General features: G+C 38.5%; 1 protein-coding gene across 3 annotated transcripts in view; it reads right to left on the reverse strand.

The window, feature by feature from the left end:
- The window catches only part of FAT3 (FAT atypical cadherin 3), a 760616-nt gene that overhangs the window by 63516 nt on the left and 677549 nt on the right, over nt 1-19551 (reverse strand). For all 3 annotated transcript variants that reach the window (XM_069080441.1, XM_069080440.1, XM_069080439.1), the window contains 3 exons: nt 6478-6867; nt 2525-2739; nt 1546-1683 (listed from right to left, as the gene is read on the reverse strand). In XM_069080441.1, coding sequence (XP_068936542.1) covers nt 1546-1683; nt 2525-2739; nt 6478-6867 — 743 coding nt within the window. The remainder of the gene's footprint in view (nt 1-1545; nt 1684-2524; nt 2740-6477; nt 6868-19551) is intronic.

Genomic DNA, 19551 nt, shown 5'->3' on the forward strand with positions numbered 1-19551 from the left:
TGTTTCCTTCTCATCCCTCACCAGAAAATCCTACTAGTTCTCTCATAATGTAATCTGTGTTCAGGGCATCAAATTTGTTTAGCTCTTCCACTCACATATAAACAGGAAGAAATACACTAACTGTTTATCATTCTGCGTTGTGGACATTGGCAGTAATTCATCTTGAGCTCTATGTAACAAATATCTATATTCAGTCAAGTAAAAATTAAATGAGATAATGCTATCAATATGCCTTGAAAATGGTATAAAATGCAAGGTACTATCATTACTTAGGACACCGTGTCCTAGTCATATATGCATTAATGTTAATAATAACAGCTAGCATTTATATTTAGCTTTAAGGTTTGCAACCACTTTACAAATATCTTATTTTATCCTCAAAACAACTCTGGGAATTATTATTACAATCACCATTTCATGTGTTTGATGGTATATATTAGTACATGTGACTGAGTTAATTTACTTGGGAATTAGAGGGACAGGTGGATCCTTCCTCCACATTCACCCACGTAGAGTTTGCAATTAAGTAGCTGTGCACCCTGCAGCAGGCAGGTGTCTGGGAAGTATTAGTAAGGCTGGTCTGCCTCCTTTATCAAGACTAATTTTACACAGGCTCTCTGGCTATATAGCAACACAGGGAATTCTCCTCTGGGTTTTCTGTACTTTGGCCTCTGGGGAGGGGTTTGGGGTGGGGCGTACTTTTTCTACCTTTACTTCTTTTTAGGGAACTGAATTCTTGGTTGAGAAAGGACTTCTTTTAAACTTAATTAATCATTAAGTCAAATAAATGTAAGGAAAACTCGAGGATGTGGGCTTTTGTGATTCATGGTTTTTTGACCTGGGAGTCCTTCCAAGTCATCATTGATCACAGCCTCTGGTAGAGATAAGTTAGCTATAGAAACTAGAACCATGGATTCCTGGTGTGAGGTCATGGGCCCCACATTCATGGCATTAATAAAGTTGACAGTGGGCTGGTATTTGACAGACTGGTTTCACATTTTTATCACAGAAACTGGCTGCTTTTTACAAATGTTTCAGGTCATCTCCTCTCTCATCTTTCTAAACAAATCCCATTTTGGTAACTTTGATCACCACAAAGAAAGCATTCAAGATATCCTTGATGGAACTGGTCACTCTTCCTTAACATCTCTTGAGGCAATGAATTCTGTTGTTACACAAAATCTGGCAGAGAATCTTTCCTAGGGTCTAATCCAAATCCAAGCCATTACAACTGTAAATCTGTTCCTATTTCTCTACTTTTGTTCTACTCAGGGAATTACTGTCCATGTTATTGTATTATAATTATTATATAATACATATTGATATAGTAGTATAATACATTAGTATTATATCTCTATATGCATCATAGAGATTATATTGTATGTAATACAAATTACATAATTAGATGTCATTCGATAGCTCTGACTCTTTCAGATTATATAAATCTCATGTCCTATAAAAATTCCTTAAAAAGATAATTTTATTATTCACCTTTAGAGGCCTTTAAGGAAGCCTAGATGGGGAGGTTATTTTAATTAATCTTACCCGTTCTCGGTCCAATTTCTTTTTCACTTTTACAAGTCCTAAGACAGGATCCACAGCAAACTCATTGTCCCGGTCCCCACTGACAATGGAGAAGTGAATCTGTCCATTGGGTGGGCTATCTACATCTTCTGCTATTAACTTTACGAGAAAACAAGAGGGTTAGAGAAAAAAGTCCATGCTTAGCCTAACCCTATAATTCTATAGAAGTAAAGAGATAAAGTAAACCCCAAACTATTAGCCTTGCAGAGTTTGCCAGCTCTTCCATTTGGATTTCCCATCTTTATTCATCACAGAGGCAGAGATAGTGCCAATGACAGAAAAGCACCAAGGCTATGGTCCTGGACTCCATTTTTATTTAGGGTCACACATGTCCACAGCCTGATCTGTTTTCTGGATCCCTCAGGCCCTGAGCCAAAAATAGGAATCCCAAAACTAAGTGATTGCTCCCAAAGGGCAAAGGTTATTTCCTTCCTGTGTACCCCCAGGACCTAGCACTGTGCCATGGTACATAGTAAACACATATTTGATAAATACTTTCTTCAGTTTTATCATTGTCTTTTAATTCCCTCAAACATCTGCTTTTGTCATCTGACATCAAGCACAGACAAAATTTGAAGGGTCATAAAAGGGTTTCTACACCCATAAATGTATCCCTTAACTGTATTGCTAATGCTTAAAATTTTACCATTAAATAGCTATTCATTTGGGTTAAGATACCAATTTCCATTAAAATGTGAGTTATCCTTTAGGTCATTGTCAATCATTGATACCTTAGCGTGATGTAGTTTATCAACTCCTTTGCAGTGGAAAATAAGGGTTGAAAGGTACCAGGAGTGTATTTGGTCTCTAGAGAGGATCCCAGGGAAAAGAATGTCACTCAAAAGAGACCATGGGAGGACACTAGAGACAAACTTTTACTTCACCATTCTGCCTTACTTTGGCCTTGTATGTCAGGATCAAACTGACCACATATACCCACCACAATGACTGAGTCCCCGATGGAAGCATCTTCACTGATAACTGCACTGTAGACCTCCTGGTTAAATTTGGGTGCATTGTCATTCACATCCGTAAGGTTGATGTTCACTGTGGCCACAGCACTGAGGGCTGGGGTACCCCCATCTTTGGCTTCCACCACAAGGTAAAAATCTTTGCATATTTCATAATCCAGAGCCTCAATGACAGAAATCCCTCCTTTGAAGAAAAATGGGGAGTTTTAGATTTGATTCTTTAAGAAAAAAAATGAGCAGAAGTGCAATTATCATTGTAAATACTATTTTTGCTGTCTTTAGCCAAAAAATGGTGGATATTCCTTGTAAAAGTATCCTGAAAAACTCCTTAATACTGTCAATCACTGCACAGCTAGCTGCCCATCAACCAGAATGTGGAATCATTTTAAAATTTTTCACTGAAGAATTAGATAATTCAACAGATTATTAAAACTGGAACTGAATTCTCTCATTTTGGAGCACATTAAAACTTGTACTCTCTACCCTCATGCAATCAAGGTTATTGAGTCAGGGATAGGTGGCCTTGATTTTGAATCTCAGTCCTGCTACTTTTTTAGCTGTGTGACCTTGGGCAAATAACTTCACCTCTCTAGGCCTCTGTTTACTCATATGCAAAATGAGGGGGTTGGGCTGGATGACTTCTAAGTTTCCTTCCTATGCTTGGTCAGCATGGTTCCTGCAGCTCAATTATAAAGCAGTACAGAAACTGGCCCTGTTATAAAATGAAAGCCATAACTCTTCTCTGTAAATAAAGACACTACAGATTTTTAGTTCTCTAATTAAATTTCCTTGATGATTATCACACATAGTAGTGCTTTATTAAGTCTCCTGCCCTAACTGTCAGATAACAAAATTTAAGCAATATTTAACCATTTCCCCATGGCATTTAAATACAATGATCATTAGCCCGACAAGCTGAAATTAATGAATACCTAAATGTGTGTGGACCCCACCTCCCCATACATTATAATTTTAAATAATGAGCTTAAAGTGAAAGAGGTGATTGCAATGCAGAATCATTGCTGGTAGGAGTAGTTTTTTCTGCCCTGTACAATCCCTCCTACAGGTATCCCCTTTGCTAACCTATCATGACTAACATAATTTATTAGTGTGGAGGTGTGTGTGTGGGGAGGGTAAGTGAGCAATGAAGATGGTAGGGGTCTGCATTCAGCCTTCACCTCATTATACTCTAGCGAGAGAGTTGGTTTCTAAATAAAAAGGGTCCATCCCCATAGCAGATCTTATTTATACTGGCCAGATCCTTGCCTTACCTTAGAGAAAAACATTGCAAGTTTTGGAATAGGCTCCAAGTCATTCTATTTCTTAGTGCTGTTTATAAGGTCACAAGCCTCCTGCTCTAGGATAGCGACCTGAGGCTTCAGTGAAACGATATATATAGAAAAATCTTTGCAAACCTTAAAATGCTATTTGTTTATTTATTGCTATCATTATTAACTATTGTTATTTTGTCTCACCATGAAAATAAAAATTGGCTCCCGTTTATTTCCAATGAAATGAGGATGCAAGGGGGAGGAAAATGATGTAATGTAGTCTGCCTCTCCTGTTTATTTTTGGCATGGTTGTCATGGCAATGTGTTTTTAGGCAAATCGAGTATTTCCTACAGGTTGATGAACATATTCTCCAAATCTAATAATCTTCAAAAAAAAGGTAATAGAGGAAAACATATTAAGAGCTGAAAGGATTCTCATAGGTCGTTTGGACAGAGACCCTGTCCTATGCTATAATTCCCTCTATGACATCTTGGACAATTGGTAATCTAGTCTCTACTTAAGTACTTCTAGTCATAAGAAGCTCATCACTCTCTAAGGCAGACTCATCTACAGCTGAGCAGTGCTGCATGGGAAGAAATCCTCCTTTTGATTAAGCCAGCACCTCTCCCTGAAATTTCCATTCATTAGTCTTAGTTCCACTTTCTAGAGGCAAACAGAATAAATCTAATCCCTGCTCCATAGGAAAGCTCTTTGAATAAGAGCAGAGAGCTATCATGATCTCTCCTCAATATTTTCTTCTCCAGGCTAAACACTACCAACTCCCTCAACTATTACAAGACTTTTCACTATCCTGGTAATCCTTCTCTGGAAGTGATCAGATATGGCAACGGCTCTTTTTAAAAAGTAACACTCAGAATGGAACCTGACACTCTAGCGTCAGCTAACCAGCACAGAATAGAGTGAGATTTTCACCTCCAGAATTTTGGGCACTTCTTTATTGTTTTAAGGATCTGTAATTTCATCTGAACCACATTCCTTCTACTGATGCAGAACATAACCCCCCTACTACTATAGGACTGATCTTTGAGTTTCTGTGGCCTCCAAGTTTTCATCCTTGTCCTAGACAACCAGGTGGTGTTTTGCTTCTGATCTGACCTACTATTTCATTGGTAGAGATAACTGCTGGTGAGGAACTTCCTCTCTTAGCTAGCCTGGTCCTTGGATGATAGACATACTGTTGGACCTATACTCAAGGTCTTTCCAGTTATAAAGAAAAGCCCCCTTGATTAAAGTACTACCAGAGTTTATCCTCTATATCCATTGCCTTGAACACCCAGAGTCTTCTGCTTCTGGACATTTTCATTTTATCAATGTTGCTAATGGCCACATTCATTTTTTTGGTGGCTTGAATCACATTGTTGACTTAGCATTCGTGTCAAAGCATTCGTGACCTTTCTCAGATGAAGTGTCATTAAGTTAGGTTTTCCCTATTCTGTACTTGTATGTTGAGCTTTTGAATGTAAATATAAGACTCCACATTTCTCTCTAGTAATTTCATCTTGTTAGTTTTTGTGTTTCTTTCCCATCAAAAGAGAACTTTCTGAAGTTCTGACTCTGTCATTCAAGCCACTTGCTATCCTCTCTCCCCCTTGTCTTGTGTGAATTGGACATGCCTGCCTTCCAGGGTCTCTATCCAAGGTGTTGACAAAAATGTTTAACAGAATAGGGCTAAGGATGTATGGAAGAGCTCATACTGGGCAAAATGTGTGTTGGGCAGTGATGCAAATTTTGCAAACTAAATAGAACTTCTGTGGGCTTAATGGTTTATGAAAACTCTTTGCAAGGGCTGGGTTAGGCCATATGGTTCTCTCTCCTTTCTTACTAAATGCAGTGGAACTGAGGAAGCATAAAATCAGTTGACAGATCACTCCTGCGGCTGGCTCATATTTTAATTGGAGATAATGACCAGTTTCCAATAGGAGAGCTGGAAGAGTAATGGCTTCTGCAGAGGCAATATGTCTACTGAAAAGAGCACTAGGCCGGGGGCTAGAAGACCCGCTGCTTTTATTTCTGTGTTTCCACAATGAGTTCTTTCAAGGAAATCAATTAACCTCTCTGTTTTTCAATTGCCTTACCTGCAAAATGGGGACAGTAATGTCTGTCCAACCTCACAGGATTGTTGGGACAATGAAACGGAATAACAGACGCCAAAGTGCTTTGCAGAATGTTATAAAACACAAAGTGTGACTATTATGACAACTGCTCATTAGCATTCTCTCTAAACCGATTTTCTGGGTTATAGTCTTTACCTGTGGTGCTTAGTCATTAAGTAGATGACAATGAGGAATAAATACCCCAGGGCTTCTCTGAACCTTTGCCTTTTGTCCCATATATCTATGCTGTAAATAATGTCATAATTTCATCCACATACTGGAGAGGAACTAGGAGTAGCAGTAGAAGCTTAATAAATGTTTACTGAGTGATGACAGGGTATTACTTTCTGGAAAACCTTGGAGTCCTTGGTCATGAGTAGAGCTCTTGAGGGCAACTGGGAACCACCCAAACTGGAGAGACCAGAATTACATAGCAGAAATGGAAAGCATTTTTATTTATTTATTTTTTTGTGCTGGCTTTCAGACCTGACTGGCAGAAGCTTAGCTTTGGGGCATTTACTTGCTATTTTACTCACCTGTCTTTGGATTAATCTTGAATTTCCCACGTTCATTCCCAGACCGGATGAGATAAGTAATTTCAGCATTTGTACCAATGTCTTTGCTTGTGGCAAACACTGCAAGGACTTCTGTGCCTGGGGATGTATCTTCTGGTATGGTAACAAGATAATCCCTTCTTTCAAACACAGGAGGGTTGTCATTAATGTCCAAAACAGTAATGGTGACGGTGGCCAGGGAAGACAGCGCCTTAAGGATGCTCTGGTCTGATGCCTTTACGCTGATGTTATAGGATGACTGCAGCTCTCGATCCAGTGGCTGTTCCAAGATGATAATGCCAGAGGAGCTGTCTACTGAAAAGTACCCTCCTGCTGAGTCTGCCAGAGAATAAACAACTTTTCTGTTGATGCCTAGGAACAAAACCAGAAAAATGATGATTGTGGGCAATGCTCCATATTAGATGACATTCTTTCCACTAGATAGTAATCCCTGACCTCCTAATATTGATTAGAACGGACAGTCAACATCCTCCTTCACTAGGAAAGATGGAGACTATCCAGCAAAAGCACTCCTATTTTTGTTATATTCATTTCCCCCTTAAAACCCAGAAATTTTATTTTTTAATATTTTATTTTTACCAATTACATTTAAAAATAATTTTTAATATTTTGAGTTCTAAGTTCTCTCCCTTGCCCCCCCATTAAGAAGCCAAGCAATTTGATAGAGGTTATAAATATGGAGTCATGCAAAACATATTAGTCACATTGTTAAAGAAAATGGATAAAAAAAAATAACCCAAGAAAAATTCACTTTGCATCAGTGAATGTGAAGTCTTTCCAGGTTTTTCTGAAAGCATCCTGCTCATCATTCCTTATAGCACAATATATATATATATATATATATATATATATATATATACATATACATATATATCCCATCACAATCATATACCACAATTTGTTCAGTCACTCTCCAATTGATGTGCATTGCCTCAATTTTCCAATTCTTTGCCACCACAAAAAGAGCTCCTATAAATATTTTTGTTCTCTTTTTCTAATCTCTTACAGATACAAAACTAGTAGTGGTATTGTTGGGTCAAAGGGTATGCATGGTTTTATAGCTCTTTGAGAGTAGTCCCAAATTACTCTCCAGAATGACTGGATCAGTTCACAACTCTACCAACAGCGCATTATTGTCACAATATCCCCACATCCTCTTTAATACTTAACATTTTTCTTTTCTGTCATATGAGCCAAACTGATAGATGTAGGGTGGTACCTTAGAGTTGTTTTAATTTGCATTTCTGTAATCAATAGTGATTTAGAGAATATTTTTATGACTACAGATTTGATTTCTTTATCTAAAAACTACTTGTTCATATCTTTTGACCATTTATCAACTGAGGAGTGACTTGCATTTGTCAATTGGCAAATGACATATATTCTTATAAATATGACTATTATATATTTGAGAAATGGGGTCTTTATCAGAGAAACTTGTTATGAATTTTTGTCCACAGTTATGATTATTATGTTGTATATTTCCCTCCATCCTATTTTCCCCATTTATCCTTCTCTCTTTTAGACCCTTCTCAAAAGTGTCTTGTTTCTGACTGCTGCCTCCCCCAATCCACCTCTTTCCCTTCTCTTCTTCCTTTCCTATTTTTTCTGTAGGTTGAGAGATTTCTATAAGCAACCGAGTGTGTATGTTATTCCTTCTTTCAGCCAATTCCAATGAGAGTAAGGTTCAAGTGACTCCCCCTATCACCCACCTCATCTTTCCCTCCATTGTAAAACCTCTTTTATGTGGGATAATTTACCCCATCCTACCTCTCTCCCCTCCTCCCAGTAATCCCTCTTTCTTACCCTTTACTTTAATTTTTTTAGATATAATTCCATCATAGTCAACTCACATTCATACCCTCTCTGTATACTGCTACTAACTGTCCTAATAATAATAAAGTCCTTAGTACAAGTGTCATCTTCTCATGGAGGAATGTAAACCATTTAACCTTATTGAATTCCTTATGATTAATCTTTCCTGTTTACCTTTTTTATGGTTTTCTTGAGTTTTGAATATAAAAGTCAAAATTTTCTATTCAGCTCTGCTTTTTTTCATCAGAAATATTTGAAAGTCTTCTATTCAATAAGTATTCATTTTTACCCCTGATGGATTATACTCAGTTTTGCTGGGTAGGTGATACTTGGTTGTAATTCTGGCTCCTTGCCCTCTGGAATGTCATATTCCAAGCCTTCTGATCCTTTAATATAGAAGCTGCTAAATCTTGTTACCTTGTTTGTGGCTCTATGATATTTGAATTATTTCTTCCTGGATGCTTACAATATTGTTTGTTATGTTCATCCTCCATTCTTGAAGAGAACCAATGACATCACAAAGGTGAGTCTTGACTTGTGAGTGAACTGGATTTAAGTGAGGCAGAACTGTGCAAAGTCATCAGCCTCACTTTCTCCTCCAGAGTCTCTAGAGCCCAGTGTCAAAACACAAGTCAAGATGGCTGGTGATGGCCCTGGCAATATTTTCTACTCAGCCTGGGAGTTCTGGAATTTGGCTATAACATTCCTAGGAGTTTTCAATTGGGAGGGGATCAATGGATTCTTTCAATTTCTATTCTGCCCTTAACTTCTAGGATATCAGGGCAGTATTTCTGGATAATTTTTTGAAATTTGATGTCCAGGCTCTTTTTTTTATCATGGCTTTCAGGTAGTTCAATAATTCTTAAAATTTTCTCTCCTCAATCTAGTTTCCTAGTCAACTGTTTTTCCAGGGAGATATCTCACATTTTCTTCTATTTTTGCATTTTGCATTCTTATCATACCTTCATGTCTCATGGAGTCATTAGCTTCTACTTGTCCAGTTTTAATTTTTAAAGAATTATTTTCTTCACTGAGCTTTTGTACCTCTTTTTCCATTTGGCCAGTTGTTCCTTTAAAGGCATTCTTCTTTCCAGTGAATTTTTGTAGCTCTTTTATCATTTGGCCCATTATGTTTTTTAAGGTGTTATTTTTTCCAGTATTTTTTTTTGTGCCTCCATTATCAAGCTGTTGACTTGTTTCTGACTGCTTTTTTCATTATCTTCTTACCTCATAACTCCCATTTCTTTTCCCATTTCATCCTTTCTACCTCTCTTATTTGATTTTTAAAATCTGTTTTGAGCTCTTCCAGAAATTCTTTTTGGGCCTGACTGTCAAACATTTCTGATGAAAAAAAAAAACTAGAGCTGAATAGAAAATTTTGCCTTCCATATTCAAGACTCAAGAGAAGCATAAAAAAGGTAAAGAGGAAAGATTAATTATAAGGGATTCACATTTTTCTTTGATGCTATGAATGTAGCAGTTTTGACTTTGCTATCTTCTTCTGAGTTTGTGTTTTGATCTTCCCTGTCACCATAGTGACTTTCTATGGTCAGGTTCTTTTTTGTTATTTGCTCATTTTTCTAGTCCATTTCTTGACTTTTAATTTTATCTTAAAGTTGGGCTCTGTTCCTGGGGTAGAGGGAGTACTGCTCCTGCCTTTGGGTTCTCCATGCTGCTTTTTTTGGAGCTAGTTCTTCCAGGGTGGTATGTTCTGAGGAGAGGGGTGGTCACTGCTTTCCTGGCCTGTGAGTGACCACAAGCACTCTTCTCTGCCCTGCACCTTTTTTGCAGAGCCCCTGTGCCCTTGTGGTCTCATGCTCTATAGAACACTAGTGCTTTTCCTCCTCACCCTGGGACTGGGACCCAGAACCATGTATGTATATGTAATGCAACAGAGTCCTGCTCCCAGTGCCATCAAACTGTCCCTTCTAATCTCCTTCTGACCAGTTGTCCAACACCCTCACTGTTTGTGGGCTGAAATAAAACCTGCTGCTGGCTTGTTGGGTTGTGGGCTATGCTGGCACAGCCTGCGTTGGACTGTACTCCACTCTCACCCACTGAGACAGATCTTTCCTGCCAATCTTCTAAGCTGTCCTGGGCTGGAAAGTTCTTTCACACTGTGCATTTGTTGGTTCTGTTACCCTGGACTTCATTCTAAGGTGTTATTTTAGAGTTGTTCAGAGGGGAATATGGGATAGATAGGGAGAGTCACTGCCTTTAGTCTACCATCTTGGCCCCACCCCCTATATTCCCTTTTAAACATAAAAGACCCACCAGAGTGACCCTTTTCCCCTTTCCTGTGCTTCAGAGGAAATGTGCTCCCTTCTCCTTAAAGCTAGTACTTCACCATGCATTTGAGATTTCACGCATTCCTATTTTTCGAGGCATGCTGCTTCTCCCCTTATCTTTTATCTCTTTGGAATTTTTAATCTGTCTGCTAGATCTTTCTCAAAGCCACTTCCAAACATATTTGGGTCTTCCCAGTCTTAAATGTAAAACTCCTGCCCCTTTTCATTATTGTCATTTATTTCTTATTTTTCATAGCCAAACACTTTTGATGAGAGGCTGATATCCTTTGCTACCATTTAAAACAAAGCAAAACAAAACAACTTCTTAGCTTCCTATCTGCTTCTCATGGCCCAATAAAGAGACCATCCCTTCTGAAACTGTGACATTAAGTTATCAGTCATCTACCGCTAAATGGAATGGTCACCCCCCCCCCCAGTACCTCTCAACTTTTTGACTGTTTTTCTTGAAAATTTCCCTTCTACTTTTTGTTAGTATACTTTTCTTGTTCTCCAACCTCCATGATATGCTATCTCTTATACTGGTCTCTTCCTCTTTCTACTCCCTAACTAAAAGTTTTCCTGAGGTGCCAAGAGTCCTAGAATCTCAGAGTTGTAAGTGACCTCAGAGATCATCTATTTCGATTAATAACTGAGAATTGTCCTTATGACATACTGAATGAGTTACCTTTTTCTCTGGCCTTCTGTCTTTTTACCCTTCCAGGGACCTCTCCACTTTTTTGGATTCAGTAACCATCTTAATTTTTAATAAATTCCAAATCTTATAATATTTAATATAAATATTATAAATTAAAATATAATATTTATAAATATTATAAATATAAATAATATATTTAATAAATTCCAAATCTTATAAAATAGATTCCTAATCTTAACTTACCTCTTAATTCTAGAAGCCTATAAATAAATTCTCACTGACTGACTATAAGACATTCAGCTGTCCTGCCACGATCTCAAAATCAGCATGCCTAAAGTCACTTTCCTTTCTAGCCCTCCTTATATTTTTCCTAGAGGGGCTCTTCTGATTTGTCAGTGGTTTCTTATTTTTGTCCGTGATTTCTCTAGTCTCCTCAACTTTCAGATTCAAAACTTTTTAACTTCTCCTTTGCTCATATACGTCCATCTAGTCAATGAGTGCTTTTTCTCCTTCAAAATATAACTAGTACAATATTGTAATAACCCCCATTCTTCTGTCTTTCAGACACTTTTCTCCCTCTGACAACCTACATGCTGAGGTCAGATTATTCTCCCAGAAATTCAGTTTTCCCACAACACTCTACTTAAGAAATTACAAGAAGTCTCTCCTATTTATTAGATCAAGTGCAAACTCTTCAGTTCGGCAATAAAGACTGTCCTTTTTTTTTTAAAATTACTCCATAACTCTATTCTACTTAAGATGTGGTCACAGTATATTGATAAGGGCAATATTATTTAGAGTCAGAGAACTGGGGTTCAACTTCTGCTATGAGTCCCTAGGGAGAAAGGTGAGTTAATATAATGGAAAGTACCCTAGCTTTATAATGAAAGGACCTGGCATAGAATCTCAACTCTATCAATACTATCTTATATAAACTTGGACAAGTCAAGTCAGTATCTTTCTGGACCTCAGTTTCCTCACTGATAAGGTAAGAAGGTTGGGTCCAGCAATCTCTAAGGTCCCTTTCTCCATTCTACCTCTAAATATGTGATCCTATGATGGTAAGAACCTTTATTGAAGACAATGGCTTTCAGATGATAAACCCTGGAAGCCATAAACACACCAAAACTGTGTCACGTTGAATCATGCTATCCTACAGTATAACCTTTCTGAAGTCTATACTTTGTGCATCCTGGTAATTCAGGGGATAGAGGGCTGCACCTGGAGTGAGGAATGTTTGAATTAAAATTTGACCTCAAAAACTTACCAGCTGTATGACTTCAGGCAAGTCATTCAATAATAGCTAGCATTTATATAGTGCTTGAAAGTTTGCAAAGCACTTTAAAAATATCACCTCATTTTATCCTTACAACAACACTGGGAGATACATGCTAGTATTATTATTATTATTATTCCCATTTTACAGATGAGGAAACTGAGTCAGGCAGAGGTTAAGTGACTCATCCAGCATCACACAACTAGTAAGTGTCTGAGGTCAGGTATGAACTCAAGTCTTTTTGACTCAAAGTTGAGTGCTCTAGTCACTGAATCAACTACATGCCTCTTAACCTCTGTTTGCTTCAGCTTCCTCATCTGTAAAATAGGGATGATAATAGTACCTACTAAATAATTGATGAACTAAGTGATTTCTCAGGTACCTTCTACCCCTAAATCTTATGAAGCTGCTTCTCCTCTCTACACTTTACTTTCTTCATATATAAAATGAATGGTTCCTTTCTAGCTTTAAATCTATGATTCCATGACCTCTCTATTACTGATCATTTACAATTTCCAATCCTGGTTCCTTCATATATCTGTCCTCATTTAATGTACTTAGCTCATAAACTAGCTAGAAACCTCCAAATCAGTCACTGATAAAAAAAGAGATCAACTTCAAAAAGTGTTTTTAGTCAAAAAAAACAACAACCACATATATACATACACACACATATATTGCCATTATTAATGTTTTGTAGTTTACAAATTACTTTATAGACATTGTACAATTGGTTCTTCATAGCAACCTGTCCTGGAGTGGAAAGGGCATTAGATCTGGAATCAGATGACAAGGTGTCAAATGCTAGCTTTGCCATTATCTGTTTGTGAGACTCTGGGTAAATCACCTAATCTCTGTTTTCTCACCTATAAAGTGAGGAGGTTGGATGAGATTAAGGTCCATTGATGCCTTCAAACTCTCAACCTTTGATCCTGTGATGCTAAGAACCCTTAGTGAAGACAGCAGCCTTTAACTGAAGGCCTTCCAATGTCAGACAGGCTGGGCTTAGGCAATGTTGAGTCAAGCTTCTAGAGGGCAGGGTTTGTGTTGTATGTTCATTCTGTTTAGCACTTACCTCATCAAGGAGATGTAAACTTAATGGTAACAAAGAGTTTAGCATTTTATTCTCCCCAAAGTGCACTCCTCTCACAGCAAAAATTCCCAGCAAAACAATAAAATAATGTATCTTGGAAGGATGACATAATTGCATTAAGTTACTTCAACAAAAAGGTCAACCTTGAAGAGCTCACTCTTGGTTTAGTTCCAGACAGTTGGGTTTTCCCTTGGTTCCATCATTTTTTTTCCTTTTCTTTTTCAAAAGCAGCATGTGTGCATAAATATCAACCTCTGGTTTTATCAGCAAAGGGATAAGGAATAAGCAATGGGAAGAAGCAGAGATGGATGTAGGGGAGGTGATGGGGGGGGGGCAGAGAGTGTCCTATCAGATCACAGGGCTGCTTACAGACTGGCTACATGGTTCAGTTCTTTGCTATAAATTACTGGGGCAAGTATACAGTGCATTGCTAAGGAAATCAAGCATGCAACTGAGAAACAATAACTTAGAAGGGTATTAAAACTCCCCCTGTGTCCTGAGGGCCGACTTGACTGATTTGATGGTCTCAGGGTACCTTTCAAAGTAGCAAAAATGCATTTATGGGAACAGATTAGCAACTGACATGAATGCACCGCACTGGCTTCAAAATCACATGTGGTCCCTATGGATACGATTTCCACCCCCACAGCATATGGAATGTTGCTATTACTAACAAAAACACAAAACACAAAATTCATGCAGTGGCTTTTCATCTGAGGATCCAGCATCTGTTGGCAAACTATTAAACCCATTCCACTGATGCATAAACAAAGTGCTATTTAACACTTGCCTGATTTTACTCAGATCTTTAGGAAGCTGTATTAACAACAAAGGGTGGCTAGGTGGCACAGTGGATAGAGCACTGGGCCTGGAGTCAGGAAGACAAGTTCAAATTCAGACTCAGACACTTATAGTTGCGTGACCCTAGGCAAGTCACTTAACCCTGTTTGCCTCAATTTCTTCACCTGTAAAATTAACTAGAGAAGGAAATGGTAATCACTCCAGTACCTTTTCTAAGAAAACCCCAAATGGGGTCCCAAAGAGTCAAGACACAACTGAACAAATAAACATTAATAACAAAAACAAAAGGCTAGAGTCCTTGTCACCTTGCTTTTTTTCTTAACACTCATCCCCATCTTCTTTAAAGCAGTTCCTGGGATGCTGGGAGAATTTTACTAAAAACAAACAGAAAACCAAGAGAAACTCTACTCCCAGGGTCTGCCTAACATTTTAGAAAGGACTTAATGCTTATTCACAGCTTGGGAAGGCAGGGTTAGGCCACCAGCTGTGGAGGTGGTGATACGGAAGTTTGATCAGCATGCTGAATCTGTCCGTAAATAATGGGGCCTAAAGGGAAAGCACTTTTTATGGCTGCCTGCTTGTCCCTTCATCAGGAATACCACTGAAATCTCATTTAAACTATCTGATGTGTTCCACCACGCCTGTTTCTTTATTGTCTTCCCATGCCCTTGGAACTCTGACCGGAATCCAGCCTTTGCCCAGACTTGGCAAGCTGAAGTCACTTTCTCCGAATCTGTCAATTTCAGGGGGCTCAACCTGATAGGATCATAGTGTTTAGGAGACTGACATTAATCAGACAAAGGAACGTGACTGCTCCCTCGAGGGCAGATTCTGTTCCTTTAAAATGGCAATAGTGGTGGGGTATTTTTCCCCCTTGCTCTACTATACAGAACAATATACAAATAATCTGCTGATCCAACTAACCCCACCCCCCTTCTCTCCTCTCCCTTCCCCTCCATCCATGTCCCCAGTCTCATGACATTTACTTTGTTCCTGACATGCTCAAACATTCACTCACCCACCCACCCTAGGGGGAGGATCATCCAGACTGATAGAAAAAAAAAAGTCTTAAATGGCATAACTGATGACTGCCAGCTCTCAAGAATAAATTTTATTAGCATAATTATTTTCCAAAAATTCAGCTTTTTAAAATACAATTTGAATAATCATTTGGTAATTTTAAGGAATTTGGGCAATCATTAGTAATGGGAAAAGTCTAATCCCTCTTCCATAGAGTAGCCCTTCAAATAATTGAAAAAGCAATTACACCCTTCCCCTTCCAAGTCTTCTCTAGCTTGGTGGGATAACAGATAAAGAGCTGGGCCTGAAGTCAGGAAGACTTGAGCTCAAACCTGACCTCAGGTACTTACTAGATGTGTGATGCTGTCTTTTTAGCTTAATTTAATGAGGCCAGAGTCACTTAGCTTCTCACACTGTGCTGAAATTCCATGATATTAGAAAACTGTGACTTCCAATGCTGTTCACCTCAGTTTCCTCATTCATAAAATGGGGATAATATAGCATTACATCCCAGGGTTGTTGTGAGGGTAAATGAAATATTAATTGCAAAGTATTTAGTATAGTTCCTGGCACATAATAACTGCTATATAAATATTAATATATAGTTATATATATATGTATACTACTATAGTTCAATTTATATAGCACTTTATAGGTACAAAGGACTTTTAGATTCTTTTTTTTAATTCCATATTTTCATAATCAAAGGCAATATGGCAGAATGGAAAAAATTCCTAGATCTAGAATATGAGTTGCTATCAATGTGTTCTTTCTGCTAAAGTTACATCTTTGGGGCAGCTAGGTGGCACAGTGAATAGAGCACCAGCCCTGGAGTCAGGACAACCTGAGTTCAAATCTGGCCTCAGACACCTAACACTTACTAGTTGTGTGACCTTGGGCAAGTCACTTAACCCCAATTGCCCTGCCTTCCCCCTTCCAAAAACCAACCCCCTCCAAACACCCCCCCAAAAGTTACATCTTCCCCCAATCACTGAGTATATATCTCAACTGAATCTTATATTTACTTATATGTAAACAAGTTGTATTACTTTATTAGAGTGTTAGCTCCTTGAGAGTTGGCATCATGTCACCCTGGAATACAGTAGGTGCTAAATAAATGTTTGTTGATTGGCCTTTAGTAAGGAACTTTAACTCTTTGGACCTCAATTTCCCCATCTGCAAAGTGAGGAGATTGGACTAGATAAGTTTTGAGCTCCCTCTAAACTCTAAGATTGCTGTGATTCCTATCCTGTGAGGGAAGCTTAGGGAATGTCCTTATCCCCTTTTTACAGGTAATGCAACTGATACTTAGGGCAGTGAAATGATTTGTCCAAGGTCATACAGTGGCAGATTTGGAACTTAAACTCATGTCTCCTGACATCGTGTCCAATATTCTCTCTACTGTAGAGAAAGTCAGAAATGAATTCTCCAGTTAACTGTGGCAAAATACAAAAGGCTTTGATTGGATTCTGGCCTTAGGTTTGAATCATGGCCCTGTTATTTACTGTGTGACCTTGGATAAGTCATTTACTTCTCTGGGCCTCAGTTTCCTCTGAGGTCTCTTTAAGATCCATATCGATAATCTTGTGAATACATCCTCTTTGGACAGGATTTGGGCTGGTTCTTCCTTTGTTAAATGATGCATGTCGTGAGACCAGAATTGAAAATTTCCACCACAAGACCTATGGTAAATGCCATTTGTCAAACTATCAGTCCTCTGTTCTGTTCTGAGGTGAAGCTATGTAACAAGCTGCTAATTGGTTTAATGCTTCCACCCTATGTCACGATTTGTTATATCAAGGTATAATATTAATCCATCATTTTGTATTTTTTTTTTAGCATGTAATTCTCCTCTGCCATTTTAGCTTAATATAATGAGGCCAGAGTCACTTAGCTTCTCACACTGTGCTGAAATTCCAGGATATTAGAGAATTGTGGCTTTCACTGAGTGAAGTTTTGGCATGTTAACTGCTGCAAATGGGGGCAGGAAGCCCCAGAGGACTGAAATCATATAAAAGGAGCATGATTAAGCTCCTTGCATACTTAGAGAAATAACTAATAGGTAGTGGCATTTCATGGAGGAGTCTGGAAGGGACTATGAAACAATTTCCTGATATTGTATTTGTTAAATATTGGAATGGATTACCAGGAGTGCCTGTGGATTCTGCCTCTAGAAGTCTTTATAGATCTTTATTGATCTGGGAGACCTTGGTATGGCCAGGGGTTGGGGAACTGACTTTTGGTCCTGGGACTTGATATCAACAAGGGTAAGATTCAGGCTTAACTTTTTACAAATGGGAGGTAGGTTGTATTGTAGGAAGGAAGCACACTGGACTTGGGAGTCAGGAGCTAGCTGTCTTGGCTCTGCCACCCACTTGCTAAGTGACCTTACTTAACTCATTTAACTTCTCAAGGTCACAATGTCCTCATCTGTAAATCAAGGGAGTATAATGGGTTTAAGATTATAGTGAATTAGACAGTTTCTGCAAGGCTGAAGATGGGTGAATGTTCAAACTGCAAAAAGAAGGTTAATTATTCAAACCATAGATCAGTGAACTTGACTTTCATTCCTAGTAAAAATCTATTAGCACATTATTAAATAAATGGTTTTTGAACTTTTAGAAATGGAACCAGTGGGTGAAACTGAAGCTGGGGTGAGAGGACAGAGCTGAGGCCTAAGGGCAGTCTTCAGAGGCTGAAGTGGGCCATGGCTTCATTGCTATAATTTCAGAGCATATTGTTAACAGTTCAGTTCAATTATACATACACATCTTTGTTGGAGCCTGTTCTTTCGGTAGAAACCCTTTCTGTAGGGTCACCAACTATGTACCAGGTACTATGGTGGGCAAAAAGAGACAAAAATGGAACAATTCCTTTAATCAAGGAGTTCACATTTTGTCAGGAAAACAATACATATGTATACTATGTATAGTACATATATACCATGTATAAGGAGGAAGTACAGGCTCTGGGAACCCCCTTGAACTCTGATTGAATCTTCCCATTTGATAAGGAATTTGCCTGAGGCCATAGGCCTTTCAATGTGGCTCTGCCCAAATCTTTAGCCCTCCTTTGTCCAGACCCAAATTTGTTCTACCCTTGAATTGACCTAGCCCACCATTGTCTGTCCACTCCAGGTAGCCTCCAGCAACTTCCTACCCTTAATCACTCATTTCCTGGAGTCTTATCTCATAGATTCCTCCTGAAGACCCTCCCCAAACTCATTACTGGATTCTGACCTCATCTGACTCCTTCTGAAGACCCTACCCAAACTCCTCCTCTAGACCTCCCCTAGATGCCTCCCACAACCTTTCTGTATATAAGACCCCATCTTGCCTCCATGTGGTGTGAGAGCACTATAGACTTCTAGCACAGACTTGCTGTGTGTCAGATGATTCTGGCCCGCTTGTCCAATGCAAGCCTTACAGATACCCAGGCTCCTTAAGAATCTACCCAATATAGCAAACTTTTAATAAACTTTGCTTTTCTTTGGCTGAGAGAAGACTTGAGTCAAATTCATTTGGCAGGACCCAGCATGTATTTTGGGGTCTCAAGCACCCCTCATCATTTTATGAAGATCCTCTTCATATACTACATATAGTATATATATATATAATAAGTATATTATGTGCAATAAATATATATGGATATATATATATAAACACAAATAAATAAATATAAGTATACTATATGGAATAAATAGTTTAATGCAAGGGTTTAGGAACAGCTATGTGTAGGTGGCCTCAGCGTAGACAGTCTATGAGGTAGAGGTGAAGATGAAATACAATATAATCATGGGGGATAACCAGAGCAAACACAAAGATAGGAGATAGGAATGTTGTATGTGAGAAACAGAGAGGCCAGCTTGGCTGAACCACAGAGTGTAGTAATGGGAGAAATGTCTAAGAAATAAGGCTGCAAAGACAGGCTGGTACCAGAATCTGAAGGGCTTTAAAGACAAACATAGGAGTTTATTATACTGGATTATATAGGCAGTAAGGAGCTGGTGCAGTTTATTTCAATGGGGACTGACATGGTCATTGGAAAATAATTTCAACAAATAATAAAGTAATTAAGGAAAAAAATT

Source organism: Petaurus breviceps, unplaced genomic scaffold (genome assembly GCF_028583685.1).
Source record: "Petaurus breviceps papuanus isolate PSGF00001 unplaced genomic scaffold, PetGlider_PUasm1.0 91133, whole genome shotgun sequence".
Lineage (NCBI taxonomy): Eukaryota > Metazoa > Chordata > Mammalia > Diprotodontia > Petauridae > Petaurus > Petaurus breviceps.